This window comes from Sycon ciliatum, chromosome 4 (genome assembly GCF_964019385.1).
Source record: "Sycon ciliatum chromosome 4, ocSycCili1.1, whole genome shotgun sequence".
Lineage (NCBI taxonomy): Eukaryota > Metazoa > Porifera > Calcarea > Leucosolenida > Sycettidae > Sycon > Sycon ciliatum.
The window spans coordinates 22,308,959-22,335,958 of record NC_088646.1 but is presented as its reverse complement, the minus strand read 5'-3'; the positions used below and the strand labels follow the sequence as shown (position 1 = coordinate 22,335,958).

At 47.8% G+C, this 27,000-nt stretch overlaps 3 protein-coding genes across 6 annotated transcripts in view; 2 read left to right on the top strand and 1 right to left on the bottom strand.

Moving 5' to 3' along the window:
- Window positions 1-2,471: 2,471 nt before the first annotated feature.
- On the bottom strand, window positions 2,472-14,323 carry LOC135815055 (uncharacterized). The gene is made up of 5 exons (XM_065328288.1): window positions 13,939-14,323; window positions 11,061-11,252; window positions 4,566-4,620; window positions 3,725-3,777; window positions 2,472-3,118 (listed from the first exon to the last, which is right to left on the bottom strand). The coding sequence occupies exons 1-5, from the start codon at window positions 13,963-13,965 to the stop codon at window positions 3,020-3,022; spliced, it is 426 nt and encodes a 141-aa protein (XP_065184360.1). The 5' UTR covers window positions 13,966-14,323; the 3' UTR covers window positions 2,472-3,019.
- A 445-nt stretch (window positions 14,324-14,768) lies between these two features.
- On the top strand, window positions 14,769-15,158 carry LOC135813466 (NADH dehydrogenase [ubiquinone] 1 alpha subcomplex subunit 6-like). Its single transcript, XM_065326559.1, has one exon. It carries the CDS (start codon window positions 14,769-14,771, stop codon window positions 15,156-15,158), a length of 390 nt encoding a protein of 129 aa, XP_065182631.1.
- A 1,820-nt stretch (window positions 15,159-16,978) lies between these two features.
- Window positions 16,979-27,000, top strand: part of LOC135815054 (uncharacterized) — a 15,365-nt gene continuing 5,343 nt past the window's right edge. The window contains exons 1-8 of one of the 4 annotated variants that reach the window (XM_065328285.1): window positions 16,979-17,211; window positions 18,845-18,933; window positions 20,262-20,292; window positions 21,913-21,959; window positions 22,466-22,484; window positions 24,665-24,773; window positions 25,556-25,587; window positions 26,643-26,681. In XM_065328285.1, coding sequence (XP_065184357.1) covers window positions 20,290-20,292; window positions 21,913-21,959; window positions 22,466-22,484; window positions 24,665-24,773; window positions 25,556-25,587; window positions 26,643-26,681 — 249 coding nt within the window. In that variant the 5' untranslated portion in view covers window positions 16,979-17,211; window positions 18,845-18,933; window positions 20,262-20,289. Of the gene's footprint in view, window positions 17,212-18,836; window positions 18,934-19,608; window positions 20,051-20,261; window positions 20,293-21,912; window positions 21,960-22,465; window positions 22,485-24,664; window positions 24,774-25,555; window positions 25,588-26,642; window positions 26,682-27,000 lie in introns of those variants that run through there. The other 3 variants (XM_065328286.1, XM_065328284.1, XM_065328283.1) reach the window with 3 other exon arrangements.

The following is a 27,000-nucleotide window of genomic DNA, read 5'->3' as shown; positions in this document are numbered from 1 at the left end:
CGTACATGTATGACTTGTACAGATCATTGATTGACGTCTTCTCAGGCTGCGTTTACACGACAACGCTGGGGGCGAAAACGCAACGAAATCCTTTCGGATCCATGGTTCATTTACACGGTACGCGGAGCAAAACGTAAAAGTTGTACACCAAAACGGAAGAAAACCAAAACGCTGGCCAAGGTGGAAGAATTTGAAAACGGAAATGTTCTGCCGGATAAATTTGGGTGTGTAAACAGTCGAAACGGTGTGCTGGCCTCGTTTTCCGTCACGTTTGTTTCGTTTTCGGCCGTTTACACGGATCCGACAATCCAAAAAATTGTTTTTGCAATTTTCGTCATGTGACGTGTGTTGTCGTGTGCCTGTTTTCAACTATTACTTGAGTGTGATTGGTGCTTCCACGGCAACACTTGGCACATGACGAACTTTGGCGGATCCTTTGTTAAGAGAGCATACTAGTACTACAATATTATGTGTACGAGTAGTAACTCTTGATATCAAAACAAGAGTCCGTGGGACTCTTGTCATCAGTGCAATGAGTACATTGCCATGGCGCCACGGCATACATGTAGTGTATCTCCGGCAAGAGTCCATAATAATCCCCCATGGACTCTTGGTATCTCTAATACTGGGTGATTCGCTTGATTCATCTTGTCATTCTTTAGCATAATAAACCAGTTCCATGACAGATTCACATTTTAAAATGTTGGGGCACCGTACAGAAGTGACATGGCTGTGGAGTTTTATGCCCACTGGGGATGTGTCGGCAATCTGCCCCCGCGGCCCGGGGAAAATCGGGGAAAAAATCGCAAAAAACGCGGGGAAAAACTCGGCATAATATGGCATAATTTGCGGTGAATTTGCGGTAAATATGCGGTGAATAATATTGATATGCGGCAATTTTCAGTGAGTATGTATTAGGGGTGAAAGTTGGCGTTGAGATCCCGAGTTCGAGTACTCTGATTTTCTCCGATCGAATATTCGAGTATTCGAGTATTCTTCATCTCCTAAAAATTGCACACCGAGGGCCTTAAAATCACATGATACAACCCTGATTGAACCGAGTGGCAATCATTTTTTCTCTGGTATATTGGTTGCTGGGTCATTTAGGCTCTCTCTACTCGTGAACAAATGTTCACCACACAGTCTGCATATCAATATCTGCCGACTGCTGCTCTGAAATTGCAGATTTCTGTGGTAAATGCATGTACCACGTATGAACGAGTACTCTGATTTATTCCGAGTACGATTATTTCTGAAAAAAACGAGCGAGTACTCGAGTATTCGGTATAATTGTTTCACCCCTAAAGCGGGATTCACAGAAGCTTTTTTGCGATGCGACACGCGATGCGACGCGATCTGCGATGGATGCGTGCGATGCGAACTCGCGAAATACCATTCACAGAAGAAGTCAGCGATGCGACAAAGTTTTGCTGATTTGGGTACGTCACCATGATATTCGCGCGGTTTGACACAACTTGTAAAAATTTATAGGCAACTCTTGCACCTTTGTACAACTTTGCTGTAGAAAAGGTCAAAATCGTACACCAAATCGCTTGTCGCATCGCATCGCATCGCAAAAGTTGAGCCAAGCTCAACTTCTGCGATGGCATGCGATGGCCCAGTTGCGTCAGTTGCGTGGGGTGCGACATGGCTGCGATTTGGGGTTTTCCCGGTTTCGCGCCTGTCGCATCGCGTGTCGCATCGCAAAAAAGCTTCTGTGAATCCCGCTTAAGTGAAATCAATCAGTTACAAGTCTCTGGCGTAAGCACTCGCCATATTTGAGTACAAAGCCGCCACGATGAGACGTTGCTGACCGAACAGTGCACTGTGTGTACGTGTAGTGCAACAAGAGTTCAAAAAACGCGGGGAAACGCGGTCTTTTAAAAAATCGCAAAAAACGCGGAAAAAACGCGGCCGTGGAATCGCGATTTTCCCCAGGGACAGGGCAATGTGTGAAATGGTTGGATGTGTACACCTAACTGTGGGGCACCACGCATTTCCATGATGCCAGCCAGGGAGAAAACCACTCGGTAATGTTCTGGAGCAGTCAGTCTGACCGCATGTTAATTGTTTGATCAAGCATGGAGAATTGAACTCATCATGTCCTCCTCCCCCCCCCCCCCCCTCTTCAGGAGCCAGGCTGCATAATTTAGCTAATTCTACCACTCCACGCTGTGCTCTCTGCTGGCACACTAGCTCCACTTGCACGACACAACCATGGCAAGGACAGTCATGAATGACAAATCTACCAGACAGATACGTTGTTCCTGCAGTGCTCCTCGGTGGAGGTAAATTTAGATGATGCAAGAGGAATGAAACAGCCATCAGGAGGCTTCGACCATATCAATTCTTGAACAGCATTGTCCTCCTCGCCATGGTGGTGTTGTGTAAAGTGGACAGTTCAAGGGTATCCAGGCACTGATTCTTTGGTCAAGGGTACCCGCAGGATCGAGACAACAACGTACAAGTAGTCCAGTCTAAACAGATGTGAATACTGCTATTCCGTTACGGTGTAAAAAAAGAGATGATAAATTACTTTTAAAAGTCACAGCATGCTGAAACATTCATTCGCGTGACACAAAGTGTTCCATGGAGAATTTGAATGGTTCTTCCTCTTCTCGTCAAGTACTCTGGATCGTTGGTCTAAATTCTAATCACGGCCTACTACTAAACAAGTACTATTCGTGTGTAGGTAGCAGTCGGTGTACAGTTGCACAGAGCAACACGCTGTGGAAAGGGGCCGGGGTCACTACACTGCTCTGATAGATTGAGTGGTATTTGTTCCTAATATTTTGTGTACTGACATGATCATGTTGTCAGCTGAATAACACATGACCAATGCAGCAGCGCAGAAAGCATGTTTTCGTGAGCTTCAAGCAACAGGGTGAAGTTTTATGAACCTGCTCCAGCGAGATAGGCGTTGCGTTAGTTGTCAAGATGCCGAGCGGCCATTCTCTACTGTACAGCCCTGTCCATATAGGATTCTGGGCTGAGCCAGCTGCATGTACTCTAGTGCAGTTTAGCGCACACGGCTCGGCCGATCTTTCTTGGCATTGCCGTCCACGACAGAATTGATGTCGAGCAGATCTGACAGTGATTTGACACCCTCAGCCAGTTTCTGCAAAGCCAGAAGAAGAACAAATACACAGTCTCAAGGACATAACCACGGGGAGAATCGCACTTGTTTTCACCTTCAGAGCTACTTTAAAAAGTTCTTTCTCGTGTACATTACTGCAAGTGACTTGTCAGGGGGGGGGGGGGTACACTATGATAATAAAAAAAGGTCGGGATGATAGTCTCTACAACCATGAAAACGTTTTTTCTTCTTCAGAACTTTAAAGCTCCATTGTAGCCTTGTCATCTATTTGAAAGATTCTTTCACTACACCTCCAACTTGCAACACACAAACTTCTCGGCTACACCACGATCCCTGATCATGCCCTCCTCCGTGATAATTGGGAACCAATCGCTGTACGTGGTGTAGCCGAGGACTTCGTGTGTTGCGAGTTGGAGGTGTTGTGAAAATCATGAAAACGTTAAGAAAAGAGAAGAAAGTTCGCATGTGCACGTTCCCACCAGCTATACAATTGTGTTGAGGAACACGAACCACTTAGGGAAACTTCGCTCGTGCCAGGCCACCTACACGTGGATTACATTCTAATAGAGACTATACTTGCTCAAAAGAGAGTTACAAGTATACCTTCTCTTCTTCGTGCTGCCTTACCTCTGATGCACCAGATTCGCTGAATAACTGCAATGCCTTTGTAAACTCTCCATCTATTATGAGCACAGCACACAAAGCATGGCCATGGAAATAACAATTGGTTACCATAATACATTGTACTACCGGACCAAAACTGCCGTCATCAGCTTCAATACCGGTACAAGCCACAACGAAATTTGCCCAAGCAGGACTACAATAGCATAAAGTTACTTGTCATGCCCCATGCATGGTCGAGCTACATGTACTTCAAGCAGGCGGCACACCAAATCAGAAAATCCTCTCAAAATGCTGTGTTCTCCGTTCTTCGGGTGCGTCTAAAATCCTCCCAGAAACGTTTGAGAAGTGTTCTTATATCTTCTCTGAATTTTAGGAGACTCTCCAAAGCTCTCCGAACTTCAAAATTAGTTGAAACTTGGGGTCAGCGCATGAGAACTACTGCAAAAAGCCACGTGTTCATCATGAGTGCACGACATTTCCATTTCGCATACGCACGGTGCGTACTACATTCGTGCCACTCAAGATCGCGACCCCTTTGGCGCTTCACATGTGCAAGAGATCTCCGAATTCTTCGACACCTGTTCCTGAATCATTCCAGTTTCTTCAACTTTCAGGAGAAATTTCTTTTCTCCGAGAAGCTAGAGAAAATAAGTCCTACGTATGGAGCATTTTGGACATGGCTTCCACAAGTACAACAAATGTACAGAAGACTTAGTATCCCCATACAAATATCATTTCTGGGATGCATGCATGCCAGAGAGCAACTTAGAACAGAGAAAATAGCACTTCTTCTGCAAAAAATGTCTTCAATATCAAATTCCACGTTTCGTATGCCGTACCGTACCTTCACAGAAGGTGTCAGATGGTAAGGATACACTCTGGAGAGACGGGGCCACTTCCTACACAGAGACAAGAGAGTGAACATACCAAAGTAACAACAAAAGTGAAGGAAGACTGGCACTGCAAGCAAGTTGCCTGGTGAGTCGACACCTACACTCAAAAACAAAAAGAAAGGACCTCCTAAAGATCTCTCACACAAAACAGATGATAGTACTACAGAGAACTCTGTGATCGAATCCATGTGTTCAATGCATTCTAGGTTGCTAACATAACAAACCAGACCAGACACGGTATGGACTCATGATTGTATGTAGGTGTGAACAAGTTAGTTTCTGGCAATGTTGTGGTGTTTGGTTTCCGCCCAACATTGTCGATCTGCATGTTTGCACTAGCGTGCAGCTGAACCAACGCAGCCGAGCCAACGTGCCTTGCAATGCTTTGCTAGGCTTTTCTTTCACTGTATCTTTTTGGTCACATATAATACCGTACACTTTTCTTACTCAACAGAATCTTAGAACGAAGCAGGAACGGTCGGTTGTTGTCTTTGGCGGTGTGTCGGATCATAGTGCATGCTACTAGGCGCCATTCGGTTACAGCACTTTTTGGTGCCGAAACCCGGGACTCAGGAGTTTGTGTTGTAACTCGGATTAGTCGGGCGAATTGGGTAGCAGTGCGAGATGGCCAAAGTCGAATGCTTCTTGAGACCGTTCCGCGGGGGTCGGGACGACCTGAGCGAATTCTGGGCGAAGTTCTCAGTTGTCGCGGACTTGCAGAAGTGGGACTCGGACGAAAAGAAGATGGCGAATCTACCGCTCTATCTCGAGGGTGAGGCGTTCACCGTGTGGAACGAGATGGCGGCAGCGGATAAGAAGAAGCCGGCCGATGTGAAAGCGAAGCTGACCGCCGCTTTTGGGATGGCACCGGATCAAGCATACTCGATGTTTACGTCCAGGATCTTGCGAGGAGACGAGTCGGTGGACAACTTCGCAGCGGACTTGAAGAGGCTTCTCACCTTGTCTGGTGAGCAGGTTGATGCTGATGGGAAGAATAAAATAGTGATCGGGCAGTTTCTCTCCGGGCTCCCCTCTCAGTTTGCGAAGGAGCTCCGTATGAGTGGAAAAACGGACACCATCGACGATTGCGTGGAGTACGTCAGGCGGCTTAGAAGCGTGGAACGATCGATGAAGCCCGGTGTGGCAGCAGTGAGCTACGGTGCTCTAGACGATCGGGCTCCATCAGGCTCTTCCAGGATGACCGCTGCAGCAGGTGTAGGTCGCGACTCCGCAAGACGTGTCCTGTGTTACAAGTGTGGTCAAGTTGGCCACTTCAAGCGGAACTGCCCTGCGAGCACGAGTAGTGGTACCGGTAGCCACAAGCAAGCCAAACACAGTCAGCTGACGTGTTTATTCTGCGACGAGGCTGGGCATATGATGAGAGATTGTTCGGAGTTCAAGGCCTTCAAGCAGAAGAAGCAGCGGGGTGGGAGTGCAGCCGCTGCTCCTGTGCACTCTGGTGATCATGGTGACTCCAAGGTGTTATGCCTGAGCAGTGGAGGTGACAGTCTGCCACGGATCTTTGTGGACATCAAACGGTCCGGCGGTCCAAGCAAGCGTGTAGTAGCTGCTGTGGACACCTGTGCATCCCGCTCCCTTGTAGCTAGCGCCCTGGCAACCGACCTAGCTTTGGATATCAGGCCTACGTCATCGACAATTAATGCGATCGATGGCAGTCCGGTGGATGTCCGTGGCGTCGTGGAGTGTACAATCTCACGGCTGGATAGTGCTGTGGTTCGCCTACGTGAGACCGAGACTGACATGCTGGTGGTGGACGACCTGTCTGTCGTGGAGGCTGATGTGCTGATTGGAGTTAACAGCATCGCGACTCTGGGTGGTGTGCATATGCAGTATGACGCAGGAGAACTGGTGGGGGTTGTATTCGGGACCGTCAGTGCTGCATGCCCATTGGTGCTGGCGTCGAGCACCCCAGATGAGCATCCGTCACGCCCCGAGTCGGAAGCACGAGCCGTCGCTGAAGACTTTCACCACGCGGACGTGGAGAAGCTCAGCAATGGCGATGTTGTGCTGCGGGCATCAGATATGATCCTCCGGTGGAGTACGGCTGACAAGGCGTGGGAGGTGCAGTGGCAATGGGCGGACAAGACGGAGCCGACTACGTGCATCGGGTCAGGCCTTGGAGAGTACCCACGATCCAAGCTCTCCAAGGAGCAGGAACAGCTATTTGGAGATGAGGTTGAAAAATGGCTCGGCAACGGCTGGCTAGTGAAGCATGACGTCGAGAAGCATGGTGAGCCGAGATGTGTGCTGCCTCTGCTCGCTGCTACGCAGGAGCATAAGGCATCAACGCCAGTTCGGCCCTGCCTCGACTACCGGCTCCTCAACCAGAAGCTGACGTCGCACCCTGGCACCGACGCTCCGGCATGTGGCGAGACGCTACGGAGGTGGCGTCAAGCGGGCGTTCCGCAAGCGTATCAGCTGCTGGATATCAGCAAAGCGTACCTACAGGTACGCATTCATCCCGATTTGTGGCGTTATCAGTGCGTGGTGTGGCGTGGCGAAGTGTACGTCCTGGAGCGGATGGGCTTCGGGCTGTCCGTGGCTCCAAAGGCAATGGACTTGATCGTGAAGTGGGCCACGCGTGATCTCGCTGGCGTAGACAACTACGTGGATGATCTCTACGTCCCAGAGCAGCTCGTCGACCGCACCAAGTCGCGGCTCCTGGAGTATGGCCTGCCAACCAAACCGGCTGAGCCAGCCGTGAGTGCGCGTGTGCTAGGTCTGCAACTTCAGGCTGATGACGAGGGGAGTGTGTCGTGGACGCGTCGCGAAGGTGTGTCTCTACAGCTACCCGACAAACCAACAAAGCGTGAACTGTTTAGTTGGTGTGGCAGAGTGATTGGGCACTACCCTGTGTGTGCCTGGCTGCGCCCATCGTGTTCGTATGTCAAGCGCCTTGCCTGCACGTCAGAGGTGGCATGGGATCAGGCTGTACCGGATGCTGTCTTGAAGTGTTGCCGCGACATTGTTCACCGCCTGTGCAATGATGATCCCGTTAGCGGAGTGTGGTTCGCTGACCCAACGATGGGTACGTGGCGAGCGTATTGTGACGCGTCCAACCTGGCAATTGCCACGGTGCTCACGCAGGATGGCAAGGTTGTCGAGGATGGTTCATGGTTGCGAGACAAAGCAGACAAGCGTCATATCAATGTGGCGGAGCTCGAGTCGTCTCTGAAGGCGCTGGATCTGGCCATCCGGTGGGACGTCAAGAACCTGACCATCGTGACCGACTCGAAGACGGTTGCTGGTTGGTTGCGCTCGGTCTCGCAGAATACTCATCGCGTGAAGGTCGGGGGTCTCCACGAGTCTCTCGTCCGTCTCCGCCTGCAGGTGTTTCAGGACACTGTGGCTGCTGCTAGCATGACGGTGTCCGTGGAGTGGGTCCCCTCGGAGTCGAACGTTGCAGATCGGCTCACCCGCGTGCCGACCTCATGGCCTCCCTGTCGGGAGGAAGCAGGTGAAATCGCAGCAGCGCTACCAGCAAGCTCTATGAAGGGGCCAACGTCGATGCGGTCTATCCGCGGGTGCCAAGCGGTAGATGCGGACGTGCAGCTGACAGTGACACAGCTACAGGATGGAAAGCAAGTGACGAGCCAGCTGTACAAGAAATCAAAGGGTCAGCTGCGTGTTATTGATGGCGTCCTGTACCTCAGTCGTGTGGACCCCGTCGATGGTGATGTGATCGTACCGGTCCTGCCTACTGCACTGCAGAGTGAAGCCGTCGGTGCTGCTCACCGCAACACCGGACATGGTAACTGGGAGACCATGTGGGGCAGTCTTCGGAAGTGCTGTCATTTCCCACAGATGGCGCAACGCTGCCAGGAAGTCGTCCGAGACTGCGGGACGTGCCGTGCAGCGAACCCGTCGCGAGGAGAGCCCAACCCTCCAGCCACGAGAAGCGACCTACCAACCAGGCCGTGGGAAGTCATCCAGATTGATACGTTAGAGCTGGGACCCAGCCGCAGTAGTTCCTACCATTGTGTCCTCGTGTGTGTGGACATGTTCACACGGTGGGTGGAAGTCGTACCCCTAGCCCGCCATGATGGTGTCAGTGTCGCGGAGGCGCTTGTTGGTATTTGCACCCGGTTTGGCCCACCAAGCGTAATTCGATGTGACAACGGCACGGAGTTTGTTAACTGTGTGGTGTCGTCTCTGCTATCGATATTCGGCGTACATGTGAGGCATGGAGCTGTGCGCCACCCTCAGAGCCAAGGGGGAGCCGAGCGCTTCAATCGCACGCTGCTGGGTCTTATCCGCAAAGTGGTCGAGTACAGCAGCGATTGGCAGACAGAGCTGAGCATGCTGCTCTACTACTACAGGGTGCGGCCGCACAGTGCTACTGGGATTTCGCCATGCGCCGCAATGATGGGATGGGAACCACGCAACCTCCTGGTCGAGCGCGAGGAAGAAGACCTCAGTTTGTCAAGCTGGGTTGAAAGCTTGGCAGAGAAGACGGCACGTGTGCGAGACCTCGTAAACGAAGAGCTCTCTCGGAACGACACAGAGAGCGTGATTGAAGGAGCAGAGTACAGCGTAGGGGATGCGGTGCTGTTACGTCGGCCTTCCCGGAGCCGCAAATGCCTGGCACCGTACGAGCCTGGGTGGCGCATCGTTCGCGTTGTGTCGCCGTCGACAGTTGTCATCACCCGGGCTGCTGATCCACACTCAGCGGAGAAGATTGTCAACGTGGAGATCATCAAGAGGGATGTCGCCCGTGACTTGGCCCAACCAACAGCGCTGATGGACGACAGTGCAGCGGCTACAGATGGTGGTTATCTGTACCAGCCAGCATCAGTGCTGCCAGGCCCTGAGCCCAACATTGGGGATGGCGGCATCCGCATGTCACTGCGAGACAGATCTGCCATTAGGCCACCACAGCGCTATGGCTCCTGAAACTGTATGTGTGCCGTGTTATCAGTCTACCTTGGCGCGTGCTTAGTTAGGAGCAAGCTAGCAAATGCAAGACCCATTACGCATTTTGCTGTTCTCTTGTTTAGCTGTTGGTGGAGTGTTGTTCTTTTCTTTGGAGAACCTTAGTTCTACGTTTTAGTGCAAGTTCCCTGTTTTGTTGTGTTACCAGGGGGGAATGTGTGATCGAATCCATGTGTTCAATGCATTCTAGGTTGCTAACATAACAAACCAGACCAGACACGGTATGGACTCATGATTGTATGTAGGTGTGAACAAGTTAGTTTCTGGCAATGTTGTGGTGTTTGGTTTCCGCCCAACATTGTCGATCTGCATGTTTGCACTAGCGTGCAGCTGAACCAACGCAGCCGAGCCAACGTGCCTTGCAATGCTTTGCTAGGCTTTTCTTTCACTGTATCTTTTTGGTCACATATAATACCGTACACTTTTCTTACTCAACAGAATCTTAGAACGAAGCAGGAACGGTCGGTTGTTGTCTTTGGCGGTGTGTCGGATCATAGTGCATGCTACTAGGCGCCATTCGGTTACAACTCAGATGAAACGTCAAGGACTCAATTCTATGCATATAATCCCAATGGTTTACATTCAAACTCATCCAGTTTCTCGGTGAAATTCGAGTGAACTGATCCATTCCTATATCACGGGCAACTACTGTAAGACATGTTATTATAACGAGTCGCAAATTTTAACGATTGTCCAAAATTCATAGGTTAACGAGAAGATATGTTAACGATCTTGCAGTATTCTGCCATATCCACACACAGCATATATGAAGCAGTACGGCCTCCACGGATCTTATTATAACGGAGAAATGTCATCCGTTAAATCGTTAGATTTGCTTCCTCGTTATATATACATGTCTTACAGTAAATAAATCGAATTTGAAAAGAAACATGAAAAGCACAAGTCCACAACAGTACGGTTTGTGCACTGCACTGCATGCATCGATTAGTGAGACAAACACTCTAGCCCACAACTCTACGCACACACGGGCTACTAAACAGACAAAAAGGGGAAACACAGCCCTAAAATCAAAGTTTCAATCACTACTTGTAGTCTTTACTTCCGGGTGCGCAGTCGAATGGTGTTGATCTAATGAAGCTACGGCACTTCAGTTGGTCTATGTTCCCAATTGAATTTGCGCATCTCCACTGAAATGGAAACACCGTGCCTTACTAGTTAGGGAGATGCACAGACAGCTTCGCTGAAGCCTCACTTCATTCTTATGAATGAAGAAACTTCAGAACCTGTACTCGTCTGGTCGCTGGATTTTAAAGACTGCTGCGGTACTAGCACATCGGTCAACTCTTATTCCCGATCCATTTCAGCAGAGGTGCATGAACTCGATTGGGAACCAAAGACGAATGGAGCGTCGCATCTTCCTGGGACCACCACAGCCCGACTCAGTGGTCAGAAGATTTTAAATGTGTGGAAGTGCAGTATAGCATGTGTGGTCTAAAAAGAATCTCACTGAGCATTTCAAGGTGCATACTTACCGCAATTTCTAAAATATCCTCATATGTTTTGTTGCGCAACACTAGAACCTTCTCAGAGGACGACTGACGACACGCTGCAAGCGACACGTGAGTCTTTTGGACTGCCTCGTACAAATCGCCGCACTCCTGGTGCACGGCATCGGGGTTCTGCTTCACACCGGCCGCGTCCGTTGTTGATGCTTCCGTAGTAGTCTGCACACAGCCATTGACACAGAGTCAGATCAAAATACACAAAGCAAGCAAGTACACTCACATCTCTCTTATCCGGACCTCCAAGTTTTGGGCACCTCGGCCTACCCGGGCACCCTGTGGGTGAGTTTCGGTGGAAATATCACTACTCTTTTGCCATTCGAAAACGGTGACCTCTCTGGCACTTCCCCATCAAAAATGTACGGGATTCAGAGTTAAGGCAGTGCCCGGACCCAGACCGCCCGGATAGGACAGCTATGAGTGTATGTACACGCAAAGTCAAGCAGACACCGACATAAACCCCACGGGCAAAGGAAAGCAAAGTAAAAACAAAAAACTCGGATGGTGAGCCTTTAAGGACCTTTTTCTCTTTTAATACATAAAACAAAAACAAAGCAACAGGCCTTTCACAATTACTGACGATCCATCGTAATGCCTCCTCCGTCCATTGGCACAAAAACGATATGTCCAGGTTTGTGCATGAGCTATAGAGTGATTTCACACCTATCACATGACCACACGGGACAGCCATGTTTAATTGTTTTATTGTGAAACCACTATACTACAGTCCATTCAGAAAAGATGATACCCTAGTTTTTGGCTATAAATGGGTCAAATTTTGAGTTTTTTCACAATTTTTCCTGCAACCCCCACGGAATGCTCTTCCAATTATGTTTCTGAAGTCCATTTCTCCAAAAAGCAAGCCATAACAAGAATAGGATTTTGGCCAGGTTTTGTCTTGTAAGCACTGAATTGGGAAAGGTCATGAAAATCCATTCCGTTTCACTCCACTTGCATCACTGCATTGTGCGATTCGAACCCCCAGTTGAGGTACCTTTTCGGACCCTTTTTCAAACTTCAAATTTTTGGCACTGCACTATGCATATATGTACGATAAAATCACGAAAAATCGCCAAATACGGGAGCTCTCCAGAGCCAACGCTCATCTTTTTATGAATTGACTGTAGGGCCCAGGTAGAGCAGCCACAGTATCCTGTAGCCAGTCTTACGTTGGCTGAATAGTTACAATATCCTATACCTGCACACCCACCAGCCATCACTACTAGTACTGTACTAGCGTTCCAAAAGTTGGATCCACGGTTGGAACTCAAACCCAGGACACCTTTCTTTTTGGACAGTGCTCTCCCCATTAGGCTACCGGCAAGAGTCCATAGCCGCAAGAGTAAGCAGCTCCGTATACGGGGCCTGGCACGGCGTGCTGCCATGCCCACATCACGTCGCCAGTTGTCATGCTAAGAGGGGCGCATGCAGGCTGTGCAGTGTTGCATGCACTGCAATACAAAGGAGGGCTCATCAAGTCTACGCAAAGGACACCTGGTATTTCCAAAACTGCGCAGGTACCATGCTGCACGCAAAGCATACAAGTAGCTCATCCAACCAGGTTAGACTGCCTGGAATGTTACTAGTACCGTAAAGTACCGTTGATCCACCCCCCTCTCCAATTCCCGCCCCCTGTCGATTTTCTACCTGTGAAGCGACTTCGGCGTATACAACGAAATACGATGTTGAACCGACGCATGCACTGCTGTACAAAATACGTGCCAATCCAGGATGAAAATGTGCACAATCCAGCACACAGAGTCTGATCCTCTACGTTGTTGTACATCGTACTGCACTTGACAGCCTTGATCTAACTCCCACCCCCTGCCGAAAATCCAGCTGGGAAGCGACATGGCGTGGGGGGGGGGGGGGGGCGGATCAACGGTACTTTACGGTATATGAAAAGGAATACAATCAATACATGCACAACAGCAATTCTTATGTAATGTACATCATGGGCGTCGGCAAGACTACATAAAGCCCATACCGTGCAGCTCGGATGGGTTGCTGTCACGGCGAAATTCCGGGATTACATCATTTTAGTGATGTAGTGCGTACAAGCAGGATTCAAGCAGGTCTCCTGCTGCACAACTGCAGCTCATTTGTACGCACTACACCACTTTCCGCCGCATGTCTACACCAACTATGATGTAGTCCCGGAATTTCGCCGCGACAGCCACTCATGCAGAAAAGTCAGAAGCTAGCTGCACACTCTGCAGTTCACGTACTCTTGACGTCGGAGGTATTTTTTTCGCTTTGCTCCTCACCCACCCATGAATTTACTGGGGTTCATATTTTATCATGCAAGTGTGGCAAATGCCCTCAAAAGCTACTACTCAGTATTTGGTTTGCTTTTTTTCTTCAAAACTTTCCTGCAGGGAAATCCCCGTACCCTCTATTACGTTCATCGGGCAACGCCGGACCAATCGAAACTACCGTATTTTCCCGTAAGTTAGTACGTACTAACTTTCGAACTTAGCAGCCACATGAGTACTAACTTTCGGGGAGTGCTTTTTTATCGGGGGTAAATGACACGCAGTGGGAAGCCTGCGCAACTCTAGTGTCCGTGCATATGATGTATGTACTGTACGGTGTCTGTACATGTAGGACGGGTACGAACTTACTTACTATCTTTCGGGGGGAACTGTCTTTCGGGGTGATAACCTCGGCAGTGGAAAGTGTATTTTTTATAGGGGGTACTAAGTCATTGGGGAGAACTAACTTACGGGGAAATACGGTAGTTTCCTACGCCCATGTACATGCGCGTATACATGGGCATAGCACGGTAATTGTAACAAGAACAATTTCAAAAGGATCAGTACAGTACACAGCATTGTGTGAAGCTCACATTGGCCATTCGTGTTGATGTCTCCATACGCTTCGAGAAATCTACAGTGCTGTACCTCAAGCTTACCACCTCCACGCTGAGCGCGTGCCAGACTCACTGAATCCTAATGGGTGTTTGTAGAACTATTATGACAACATCGCAAGTGAAGTGAACATTCAAATCAAATCTCAAAACATAATGATTATAGCAGACTACGCCAAATCAAAGACCGACGCGCAAGAGTTTCTGCAGCGTACAGGAGAATCGCATACTGTACAAAATTCTGCTGTGGACAGACCCAGTGGTCCTAGAACCAAACTGCAAGTCTTCTTCACTCAGCCTTCACTGGCTCAATTGATCAAGAACATGGTCTGGAAGACCAATATTGGCAATAAAGTCAAGACTTTGAAAATGAAACACGATTTTTGTGTCCCGCCTTTTGCTGAGATTTGATTAATTTACGCTAGTTTTACTGTGCGAATTCATGAACACGTATTTGAAAAGTTTTTTTAATAGTTTTTGAAACAAAAAATGCACAACAAAAAATACGGCCTGTGAGTGTGATCATGGTGATTCTGAAGCCTGCGTTCATATCAGGGATCTAGCCGGGGAGTAGGCCTACCGGTAGATCTACATACTTTGTAGGGACCAACTGAATGCACTGGCAGTGCACTATGTACCATGATGTACTCTGCACTGACTGAGTCTACTTTTACTGTTGCAGTTCGTTGCGAGTGTGTTTTCGCCCTTGGTTCGGCGAGTTGTCAGTTGTAGTCGTTCACTCTTTGCGAATGCTGACAAACGCGTCTTTGCCCCAAGATCAATACTCATAGGAGAGCTAGCCAGAAAAAATGTCGGCAGGCAGGGCTGCGTCACTGGTGGTGAAGGATTTGCCGAAGGGAGTAAAACCACTGCTCTCCAGCAATCAAGACGAGGCTAGACTGAGGGTACTGTCGCTCTACAAAGCATGGATGCGTCAAGCGTCAGCCGCCTGCAAGAAACAGGATCTAGGAATCAGCGAAGAAACAGCGAAGGCTAAAATCAGGGCCGAGTTTGCTAAGAACCAGGCGGTGCAGGACCTGAGAGTGGTGGACTCTTTGATCAAGAAAGGAACGCTGTTACTGGAAGAAACCAGTTTGGGCTGGCAAGTGCCCAGTCATGTCATGAGAAACTTTGAGCCGACAGCGAGGCAAAGAAAAACCGACTTTATGAGTAAATTTTATCGCAAGAATTTTGCATAGGACCGTCGCAGATGTACATGCAGCGCGCAGCAGCTGTGACAGTCAACTCGATACAAGCATCAGCTGGTGGTCATCTCGTGGAGCCCCTTACTCAGCGGTTCTGGATTGGATTGCGACCTGTGCTGGAATGTCGAGCTAACCCATACTGTACGGCTTTACTTTCAAGCAGCGAGTTGGTACAAATAGAAACTGAGTATGCCACCGAACAGAGGCGCAGCGTAAGCTCGCTGATAGTGATAGCGAATTCGAATCTGGATGGATCCGTTTGGCACCTGCATCATAACGGTTCTAAATCAGGTTAGCGACTCGGTGACAACCATAGTCAACATTCCATTGTTTATGATGCCGCTGCTGCTGCAGCTCTTTTGTTAGCCGGGATTATCGGCTGCTTTTGCTTATGGATTGATATTTTGAATGCAATATTCAGCTATTATTCTTGTGTGGTTTGCCCTCAGTATAATTTATTTGCGACATTAAGACTTAGCTCAAGATCAAACAGTTTCTGCCCGTGTATCCGTGTGGAAGATTGTACTAAGTCTGAGAGGCAACCGTGCCACTTAGTGTGTGCAGGTTCAATGACATTGGGTGCAAACTGCTTGTGCATACAGTCACAGGGCTTCACGGTTGTGCGACTGGAAGTAATCTGAGCTGAGCTCAGTAGAGTTCAGAATTCGCAAACCGCTCACGCAAATTCAAGCCCGTGTCGGGCGAGGTACTCATGCGTCATGACTCGTGAGCCTGTGTGGGCCTGTAGTATTTACACATTGCCAGGACTCTTCCTTCGGACGTGATAGTCTGGGCTGCAAGGACATGGAGTAGATAAGGCACTTGCCCGCAGCGCCATTGCCGCCATATATGTACTAGCACCGAAGTCCTTGCTTTGTTTTAAAATTATGATGCCTAAAAAGTGTTGATGGGTGGTGTGCCCGCATGCCACGGCAGTGCAATGTGCGTGCTGTGACACTGGTGGCGGGGACCGGCATATGGAAACAGAGAAGGGTAAACCAGTGCAGGGTGCCCAGTCTACATGTATGTGTATGTGAACACTACAGCGGCCATCGGTCAGTGGTGCCCAATGGCAAGGTCGTCCCTGTTCACTTGCAAATCCAATGCCTGAAAGTGGCATCATTTGCGGGACCCGGCAAAACACTGAATCTATTAGGCTACAAGTAGTTACCAGTTTCTACTAGTACTTGTCCATGCCTAACTTTGTTACTTGTGTATCAATATCCCCCCCCCCTCCCCCCCCCCCCCCCCCCCCCCGGGAATATCATCAAGACTCCATAACCATGATAACGTACCCCACTCTGATCTTGTCTTGATATCATGCTGTCACAGCAAGAGTGCACTGTGACTGGTACATGGTGTAGTCCGGCGTTAGTTACTTACCTACTCAGTTGCTAGTGCATGAAAATGCGCACGCTCATATCAGAAACATAGCAACGAAATAAGTTTAGGTTCTGGAACGTTTTCTTGTGGTATCTCGTCACCTCGTGAAGGAAGAAGGTAGGTCTACTAGGTACCACACCGTGATTGGTAACGAATAACTAACTAAAGTATTAAATTTTTTGTTAGTTACTTTTCACCTGTAGTGTAGGCTGTACGATAAATACCCCAAAAACAAAAACAAACAAAATGCGTGATCCACTGTACTGATCGATCAATCGTGAATCACGCATTATGTCATGATGCACTTGGCTTGGCACATGGCCTACATTTCCTACCTGTAGATCTACGTAGCTGTACAGCTAGCAACATTAGCTAGCTGTCATAACATGGTCCATGGACTTTCGAAAGATCAAACTCGAACTGAGTCGAAGCTGACCTAAATAAAATAGGCGTGCGTGGGACGAAGATTGTTTGAGTGATCAGAGTGGAAATCAACAATGGCTGAAGTAATTTGTTGGTCACCAGCAACCACTTTTTTACATGTAGCTCTCGTTGCACGATCATGCAGGTAGAAATGATGCCTTCCTTGAAAAAACGGAGCCCGGTCTGGTTTGGTACGCGTCCCAGTTCAACTAGCTAATGTGCCGAGAGTCTTTTAATTCAGGTGAGTTCTTACATTATGGTACCCGCATTTCTATCATGCTTAGCATGGTCTGAGGGAGTGACTTAGTTATTACCTAAGGCGCTCGGCCTCGCAGATGAACTAGTGACTGGGATATTCTCTAGATTGATTTGTACAGTTCCGACCTTTTAAAATTTGTTTGAATTGATTTGAGATATCTCCCTGAGAAACGAGAGAGCTTGGAAGCTCAGGGCCCTACGCTATTCTTTTTTGCCTAGCTCATTATGTGTTATTTATAGAACTGATGGGAATTTTTTTCCATTGATTGGCTACATCATTGTATTGCAAAAACGTTTCAATCAGTTTGAATATGAGTTAGGCAAAAGTGATTGCAGAATTTATTGGGTTAGGCCAAAACAAATAATGACCTTGTTTCCGGTCGCCCGACCGGGCCACTTTTTCCCAAATTCTGAAACTTTTTTTTGGTCCCAAATGTATGCAAACGGTGGCAATGCCATGTGTGCAAGTGCACTAAACGAGTCATAACTCAGTCAAATCTCAACCGAATTCCACAATCGAAACACCTACAAGGTAGCAGAGATTCTCAGCTGTCGGTTCAAAAACCTCAGTGGTCGATACGAGGTAGAATAACGGAGCTGGAAGGACTCGAACTGTTTGCTTGATTTCTCAGGATGTACGAAAACAGGAATACACCACATGCTGTACAAGAACAGTGAGTCAGTCAACTAAAAATTACTTTGACATCGATCCTTGCCATGATATAATGTACAATGTACATGTACATGTGTAGGTGCTCTTGTCCATCGATGCCACAACGATTGAGGAACCAAAAAAAGTATCCAAAAAAAGTTTCATTCCGGCCGACCGAGTCTCTTTTTTGAGGGGTTGCCGACCGGAAACAAGCCTATTTTTTGTTTTGGCCTTATATAAACTTTCTCTTTGCATTCGAGGGTAATAGGCCATTCACACGACGAGCAAACTCACTTTTATCGTACCGTTTCCAAGGGCATTTACTCGGATACGATAAACTTGGACACACGCATGCAACTGATTTTTTATCTTGGCCGAGGCCCTTTTGCTCGCGATTATCTTTGCACGCCAGGAAAAGCGTCGGTTGTTGAACGTGCGTACTGCAAATGCAGTGCTTAAACAAAGGAAGATTCAAAATTTAACATTTCCCGGCATTTTCAGGAGGTCACTATGGATACATTGACGGTTCCAAAGTTTGTCCAGCACCGTGTGAACTGGATCACGGTTTGCCAGTGTTATCTTGGTCACACACGTCCAAGTGTTTACACATCGTGTGAATGGCTTATAATACGACACTGTCTACCACTTTGATGACCTAGGCAAAAAAAGCATAGGGATGTTATAATTTTTTTCATTTCTCCTATTTTTTTCAAGACAACCTGGGATTCGAACCCGCACTATCGCCCTGCATGCATTCCCCCGATACACTTCGCATACATACTCATTCTTCCAAGTTGCTTCACGTATATATATATATCCAAGTTGCTTCACGTTATTCACGTTGCTGTGTGGACCCTGGCTAGCACCAGACGTTACTGAAGTAACGTCTTTTGCATAGCTACTGGAATAATGCTTTTTTATATTCACGAAATACCCGTGTTTGATCTGTTGCCAAGGACTGCAGCTCTGCTAAGTTTTACTGGTACATGTTTGTACGTGTACTGACATGGTCATAACGCTACGGACCAATTGCGCAACACACACGTGTTAAATGTGAGTCGGTGACGGCACACACCCTAGATTAATGAAGCCATGCTTAACCATAGCGTAGAAACACTGTACGGGTCCGAATAACACGAGCTCTGCCGACATAACCTTTCGTTGTTTTCAACTTCAAACGGGTGGCATTTTTGGAAGTCAGGCCAGATTGTTTGTAGCTAGAACCCTGCAGTGCATTGGTGTAATGGTTCTCCCCCAGCTTTAATACGCGCAGATGACAAACGGATCACTTGCATTCTTTCTGCCATTCGGTTGAAGCAAAGCACTGCAGTTCAACCCCTGTACGGTGATGCGCTGACTGATAATCCAGACCGTGCGTGTTAGATCCAGTCTTCAGGCTGCGGTATTGTCTCTTTTTGCCACTGCAACTCACAACTGTCGAGGCATCTGATAAGATGCGGATTGGACTTAGGTCGTGACTTGGATGAGTAAGTTAGCACTGTTGTATTAAAGGCGCCGGAAGGTAAATTAATATTTGGGTGGTGCAACCAACCAGTGGGATGCCTGTTTAGCAGAGTATGTTTGCGCTATTGCGACGGATTTTTGAATTGCTGAAGTCGAAAATCATCGCATTTCATTAATTTGCAGGTACATGTACATGTATATGTACGTGGGACGAGGCATAGTACAATCAACACCGTACGGACTGTAGTGTAACTGGTGCCCTGAGCCTTAGGTGCCAAAGTCAGTGCTAGAGTGATACTGTGCTGTATGCAGATATGCATCTACCAGTGCAGTGGTACGTACGTGTGCAGCTGTCGCCAAGGAAGCCTTGTTGATTTACAAGCTTGGCGTGTTACTTAGCATGGTCGTAATATTTTGACACGCACGCACGCTCGTGCACGCACACACACACACACACACACACACATGCATATCGATGTAGTTTCGCGAGCTACATTTAGCAAGCCACTGTTGGCTGACATGGTGACAGCGCAAAGTTTGAGGTGATACTTCTTAGTACATATAGCTGTCCGCACCCATCAGCTTAGACCATAATTAGAATGTAGATGCTGCTATGCTTCTTTTCAGTAGCTCCTTGCTGTTTGCACTGTCCGGACCTGGTCAGTTGTAGTGCTGTCAGAGCCGTGTTATCGTCAGCCACCACTGTGTACGTTCTGCTTGCTCCGTGCTCCTTGGTGTAGCTGGATCGTGTGTCCGCATGTTGGTGACTGCTTTGGCGACCAACTTATTCAAAGTGTTACTTCTTTCTGGTTTCTGTACCCCTCTTCTTGTGTTTGCTTGTGCACGCCTCCTTTCTGTGCTTGTCTTTGTGCGTCAATGTGTCGGTGTGTGGTCTTGTTTGCTTTGTTCGGTTTCAGCCTGCTGGAGGAGCTCTTTGCCAGTACCATGGTAGGTGGGATTGTGTGTGGGAGAGGAGTCATTTTTCTTAAAGGGGAAGTTAAGGCTAAAATCAAAATGTCACCAGTTGTAGTCTTCGGGGTGCCGAGTCGAATGGTCTTGGTCCGAGGAAGCTGAGACGCTCCCTTCCTACTTTCATCCCAATCGAACTCGCGCACTTCCACCTGGGTGACTGCGCCCTACTAGATGGGGATTTGTATGCAAAATGTCACTAAAAGCGCCATTTCGTTCTTATAAAAGCACGGATGACCGCGATTGACCCATATGTTGTAGTCTTTTGGACGCTGAGTCGACTGGTTTTGGTCCGAAAAGGCTGCGATGCAGCGTTCGGCCCTTATTCCCAATCGAACCCGCTTGAACAAGCAGTCACGTGCTCCTGCGTACACTAGTCACCTGGTCACCGTGCCTAGCCTAGCGCCTGCAGGGTACAACTTACAGCCTGTTTGACCTTTTTTGGGCGCACTCCTGTCACTCGAGTTGAACTCGAGTTGAACCTTGGTGGGAAAGTTGTCGCCTGCTGGCGCTGTGACCAGGTGACTTGGGCACGCAGGAGCACGTGACCGCTTGTTCAACCATGTTCGATTGGGAATAAAGGAGGAACGCTGCATCGCAGCTTTCTCGGACCAACACCAGTCGACTCAGCATCCAAAAGACTACAACATATGGGCCAATCGCGGTCATCTGTGCTTTTATAAGAACGAAATGGTGCTTTTAGTGACATTTTGCATACAAATCCCCATCTAGTAGGGCGCAGTCACCCAGTTTCGGTGGAAGTGCGAGAGTTCGATTGGGATTAAAGTAGGAAGGGAGCGTCTCAGCTTCCTCGGACCAAGACCATTCGACTCGGCACCCCGAAGACTACAACTGGTGAAATTTTGATAATGCACTGACTTGTATTGTGTTGAGTGTATACTGTAGTGTACCGTAGGATATATACAGTGAAACCTGTCTAAGCCCACCACTCAAGGCACCTTCAAAATGTGGTCCCCGTGTACTTCAGGTGGTCACCTTATCCATGGTCATCTAACTGGAAATAGCACCTCAATTCATGGCTTTGGAAGTCACCCTCGACCCAAACTGCATATAGTTTGTTTTGACAATGGTTCATGTACATGTGACTCACGGTAGCCGTAGTGGTGTGCATGTGATCGTGAACTATCTTCTGGACCTGCACACGGTAAACACATTCCAGTCACTCATACTCGGTCAGTACTGTGGTTCATCCAGTGCTTGCTGCTATCGCGACATGGCCTGGATTCTGCGGTACTGCCCTCGTACTCATGCAGGAATCTGTACGTCCCCTTTTTTGTAGTACTTTGTATGTCAAAGATGAGTTTGGACGCTTCTTGCAGCTTCGTTATAACCCACAACATTTAAAAAAAATGTCAAAGTAAGGTATATCCAGGGTATTTGATATTGAAGTTTCACTGAGCATGTACTGCCGTGCTACGGTGTCTGGACCGCTCTCACTTGACCAGATACACACCAGAAGCACATAAGTACATGTATACTTGTACATGTACACTCGTTTCCTGTCAGTCTTGTGAGTCTGGATGTACTCAGCTGTGTGACACTGCCATGTTTTCTCCGATGCTTTTTTTGTTGTTATAGAATGAAATTATCAATCGCCTCCTGGCCACTGCCGAAGGCCAAAGCCTGTAAGTGGTGGTGGTGGTGCACATGTGCCCGTGTTCTTGCATGCTCAGTGTGTGGCCGTGTTCTTGCATGCTCAGTGTGTGGCCTTGCATGCTTCCTCAGTGTATGCCTGTGCAGATATGCTTAGTGTGTGCATGTGCCTGCATACTTAGTGTGTGCATGTGCATGCATGCTTGTAGTGTGTGCTTGTGCATGTATGCTTAGCTGGTACCCGTACGTGTTTTCAGCTACTGGTTTGTCTGTGGATCCGCATCTGTACCTTCGTTCTTGAGGGTGGCAGGGTTCCTGCAGATGCGGAAAAGTCAGTCTGACTGACTCTAATGCAAACTGTGACTTTTCGTTTTGTTGACCTGTCATGCTGCGGCCAGTGGTGGTTGGGTAGTACCTTTTAGTGAGCGAAAGACTTCGTCACTGGGCGCCACGGTCTGCGGCTGTGTTTGTATACTCATTGTGTGTGCGTTTTTTTGATCATTTGTTTGTTTGTTTGTTCGTTTGCTTTTTTGTGTAGGTTAGCAAATGACGACCTGGTATGTAGTGCAGTGGTGGCAAGTGGGCATGTACTGAATTTTCTCAGCGTTCCGTACCGGGGAAGTGCACGCACATGCAGGTCAACGGGATTCACTGTTGTTCTGTCTATTCTCGAAATGTCTCGTGCTGTTCGTACCACGCACCTCAACAATGCATGCAAACAGTGCAATCCAGGTAGATCCATGCAAGACATTTCCCCTAGGCCATAATGCAGCTAATTTTAGCTCGGTTATTACTTATTAGGCATAAGAATGTCCAGGCTGACCTGTTTGTACTTCGAATTTTTCAAATTTTTAGTACTTTTGAAAAATAATTAGGAGGGTATTTGGACTTTTGAAAACTATACTTTTTTTTATAAAGATCTTTACTTTTGTCCAGCCCCCCCCCCATGTCCATAAATGACAAAATACAGGTAGGCATTGGCGGATAATGCTCGAAAAGCAGTGAAATGGGCAGAACCATACAAAGCTTATGGCGGGCAATTCCTCGAATTCTGCTCCATTTCTTTATCCACATACATGTACCAAACATGCATGAAACTTACCAGAAAAAGTACCGAATTCTGCCAATTTTTCTGCCGGCATTATCCGCATATGCCTAAATACGGGACTGTTCCTACACCTTTGATGGCATCTATCTCTCACTCACAGCCATTCATGCACGTAGACACACACACACACACACACACACACACACACACACACACACACACACACACACACACACACACACTGTACTGTACTTGCTCACTGCCAAAACTGGTCACGTGGGTCTCCCCGGGAGAGGGGAGAGAGACTCAAAAGGAATCTTGGAAAGATGACTCAATTGGCTATTGAACCACCCAACAGCCGACACCCCCTGAAATCCCCAAAACTCTGGGTGGACTTGAAAATGATCCCACTTATGGGCTCACCACACCTCAGTAAGTGGGTGAGGACACGGTGCAGAAAAAGGATTGACGGCATCAGGGTATCCGTCCTGGGATCCAACTGCAGTTACCCCTGCCCCCAGTTAAGGTAATACTTGCTACTAGTGTGGGTGGCTAAATCAGAGTGGATCTGATATAAGCTTCACTAGCACCATTGATTACTGTAAATATACAAATTTTCGGCGGCTATATTCGGCACAAATTAAAACGCCGATGAAATTTTTCACAGCATCTGTCGCACTATACCATTCCCTCTACCCCACGCCGAAAATAAATCGCCGCCGAAATGTCAAAAATCGTGAAGTGCCGAAATTTTGCAGCGCCGAAATTTTGTATATTTACAGTACACAAGAGTTAATCTAGCCAGAAGCACTCCATGGCTAACATGCATGTATACTTCAAATAGAAAGTACAGTCGTCCCTCTCTAATCCGGCACCTTTTGCAACAGCATTTTCCGCTTGATAAACAAGGGTGCTGGATTATCAAATCCTGCCCTCCAACCCGCCCCACATGTTAACATACATGTTTGTGTCGTACGTCAAAACGTAGGGATTTTCTGTGTCAATCCAAGTACTTTGTGGAATGCATGTCTTTAACATAATTACACTTGCCGGGAATATTCTATGCACTGGCATAGGATACTCCCAAGAGTATGTTACATGTGTTATGTATGTTACAATGGTCCCTGACAGTATGCGATGTACAACTGCTGGATTAGAAAATCGAATTATGTACAGTTTGAGTGATTTATTGCAGAAAATCGCTGCTGGCGGCGGAATTCAAGTGCCGGATTAAAGCGTAAAAAATGAACGGAAAAATCCGTTTTACCAGAAAGTGTGCTGGTTTGCAAGGATGCTGGGTAAATAAGTGTCGGATTAGAGAGGGACGACTGTATATGAACCCTGGAACCAACAAAGGTGGCAGGTACAACATTACACCTTCAATCAATCGAGCCCGTTGACAACAGACCCAACACAATCAGGCGCATAAGTGTACCCAGCAATCGAACTAGCTGGCACACACACCACACACACACACACCCATGGCAGTGAGTGAACAATGCTAGGTAGGTGGAGCAAGTTGTGCTGGGATTGCACCAGTCAACAGCTCGCAAGTCTGAAGATGTGACCAGCACCACCACTTGGCGTGGTCTACACCATGCAGCTTTAGATGTGCATTTTCTGGACTTGGGCACAAACTATCTCACATCCCTCTCAGCTTCATCTTTATTTTCTCCTCTTCTTTTTTAGAATCAGCTCAAGGAAAGGTATTGGCAAGAACTTGACACCCTGCCAGTTGCCTTGACGATCGACGTCTATGACTCAGAAGTGATTATCACCGTACATCACAAGTTGCGCGGTAAGTCAAGTATAGGCTGTCTTGGTGAACTATTTTGTGGTTGCTGGGTCAGTTGCTTGCAAGGCCCAGTTCGGCCACTTTCTAAGCAATACGAGTATGCAACTGTGGTTATGGGTCCGTGTGTGGCCCGCTGCCTTCACTACGTAGCTTGCCTCCAAAGAAAACACATGAGAACGAGTTATGCAGCAACTATCCATGACTGTAACAAGATGATGAAGAGTCAGAACGTGCGATGATAGGGCACAAAACTGACAGGCTACTGAGACATTCAGCAACGTGAGACCTAGCTCTAGCACATCTCCAGTGCGCAAACCAACAAACCAAGCACGTTCTGACTCTATCATCTTGTTACAGTCGTGAATAGTTGCTGCATAACTCGTTCTCATGTGTTTTCTTCTCTGTTTACATTTATTACTGGCTCAGTATCCGAGTTGAAAGGTTTGACTGTACACATACTTAAGTCACGCTGGCCTCATGCTAGCCTCTTTGCTACTAGATCTTTCCTGAAAGGCTGTACGGTGTAACCGACATTGCACTGTTCTCCTGAGGCGAGTAGGCGGGCTGAGTGGGCGGGCTGAGTGGTTCACTTGATCTACAGTGTATGTGTTCGGATAGCTGGCCTGCAACTGTACATGTACATGTTATTCTTGTGTGATCACCACTCTGTATTGCCCCTTGTATAAATTAGTTAGAAAATACACTCCACCATTGGTTTTAACTCCACCATTGGTTTTAACTCCACCATTGGTTTTCTGTAACTTTGTCTGGATTATTATCTGTAGAAGAACCGGTAATCTGTATCGAAGCGTACCCGGTAAGCATAACGGCACTGTGCACTCTGTTAATGGGTGCATGCATACACCGTGCAGCAATCCATTGAAAATCCGGCAATGAAGATTCCGTTGGGCACTGCTAGTAGTACATTAGGCCTTTCCATGCCATAGCTGCACCCTTTCTCCCCAGGAGCCACAAAGGATCCAGCCCATGCCAACACAATGTCATGTTATGTACTTGTGCATCATGTATACATGGCATCGGCCATTCAGCCAACTCTTATAAGGTCAAGCAGTAGCTTGTCTCGAACATACCACTCCACTCTCATCTACCGCTACACATCCGGGGACCTGCGTGACGTGCTGCTGTGGCAGGTCACCACTCTCTGGCTTGCCACTGGCTGGCTTTAGCAGGCACAGTGCAAATCACTCTCTTATATCATCAATGATTCATCATTTCATAGTCCTCACCCTGGCAGTGCAATGACAAGTGTACCGGTGCTGTCATTTCTGTGAATAGTGCCATCGTAATACAATGGTGTCCTTCACATAACCCAATGAAATCATCATAATTATGATGATTTCAATTTGCTTGTCTGAAAGTTGTCAGTCACATGCATGAGTTTGCCACTTCCGACGCGCATATACTTCATTGTGTTGTGTGAAGTGGTAAATGTTCATGCTTGTGATGTCACTCCTTACTCAGTAACAGGAATGATGCTGTTATCAACTTATCATGCATTCTCAATTGAATGACATTACTGGGGACTTCTGCAGGATTATATGACCATCTCCTGTGTTGCAATAGTGCATCATGTACAGTCATAATAATGTACGTACTGTAGCGAACATTGCCATCCGTTGAGAAGTCAAGCGGCCACGGGGCGTCGGCCTTGCAGCCGCGAGCATTGCTGGTCCATTTTTAGAGAGTGTACGTGACCTACAGTGCACGTACGCGCTAAAAGCAGTAAGGGCGCCAGCCATCCCATTGGATTTCAATGTCCACGACAGTACATTGCTTCTGGTTGTCATGGTTTTCTATGCTCTTCACTAAGGAGGACGTTCTCACTGTGCCGCTCTGTTTGGTATACTCCAGGGAAATCCAAGCTGGTTACATTACTTTGATCGCTTTGAGGTACGCGTTCTGTGTAGTGTTCCGTGTACTGCTCTGTGTAATGATTCGCGACTTGTCGTCATTCGCGAGGATATAGCTTTAAAACAGTATGCTGTCACGTGGTTATCTAGTCTGAACATGGTGTTGTTATTCACGAGTACGAGTTGAACTTCTTATGCAGTGAAACCTGTATTCACCGGACCCTGGATGAAGCGGAATCCTGTCCGGACCGACACATTTTCATGCACGTACAGGCTACCAGAGAAAACTCCACGCAACACGCGGAAAACTGTCGAACGCGGAACGGATTTCGTGCGCCAAGTCCAATTATTTACCTGCA

Coding starts and splice junctions, on each gene's coding strand:
- LOC135815055 (XM_065328288.1), bottom strand. CDS start 13,965: ATGGAGACATCAACACGAATGGCCAAT. Junction 3,778..4,565: donor ATCTGACACCTTCTGTGAAG/GTACGGTACGGC, acceptor TGCTCATAATAG/ATGGAGAGTTTACAAAGGCA. Junction 3,119..3,724: donor GCGAATCTGGTGCATCAGAG/GTAAGGCAGCAC, acceptor CTGGCTTTGCAG/AAACTGGCTGAGGGTGTCAA.
- LOC135813466 (XM_065326559.1), top strand. CDS start 14,769: ATGTCGGCAGGCAGGGCTGCGTCACTGGTGGTGAAGGATTTGCCGAAG.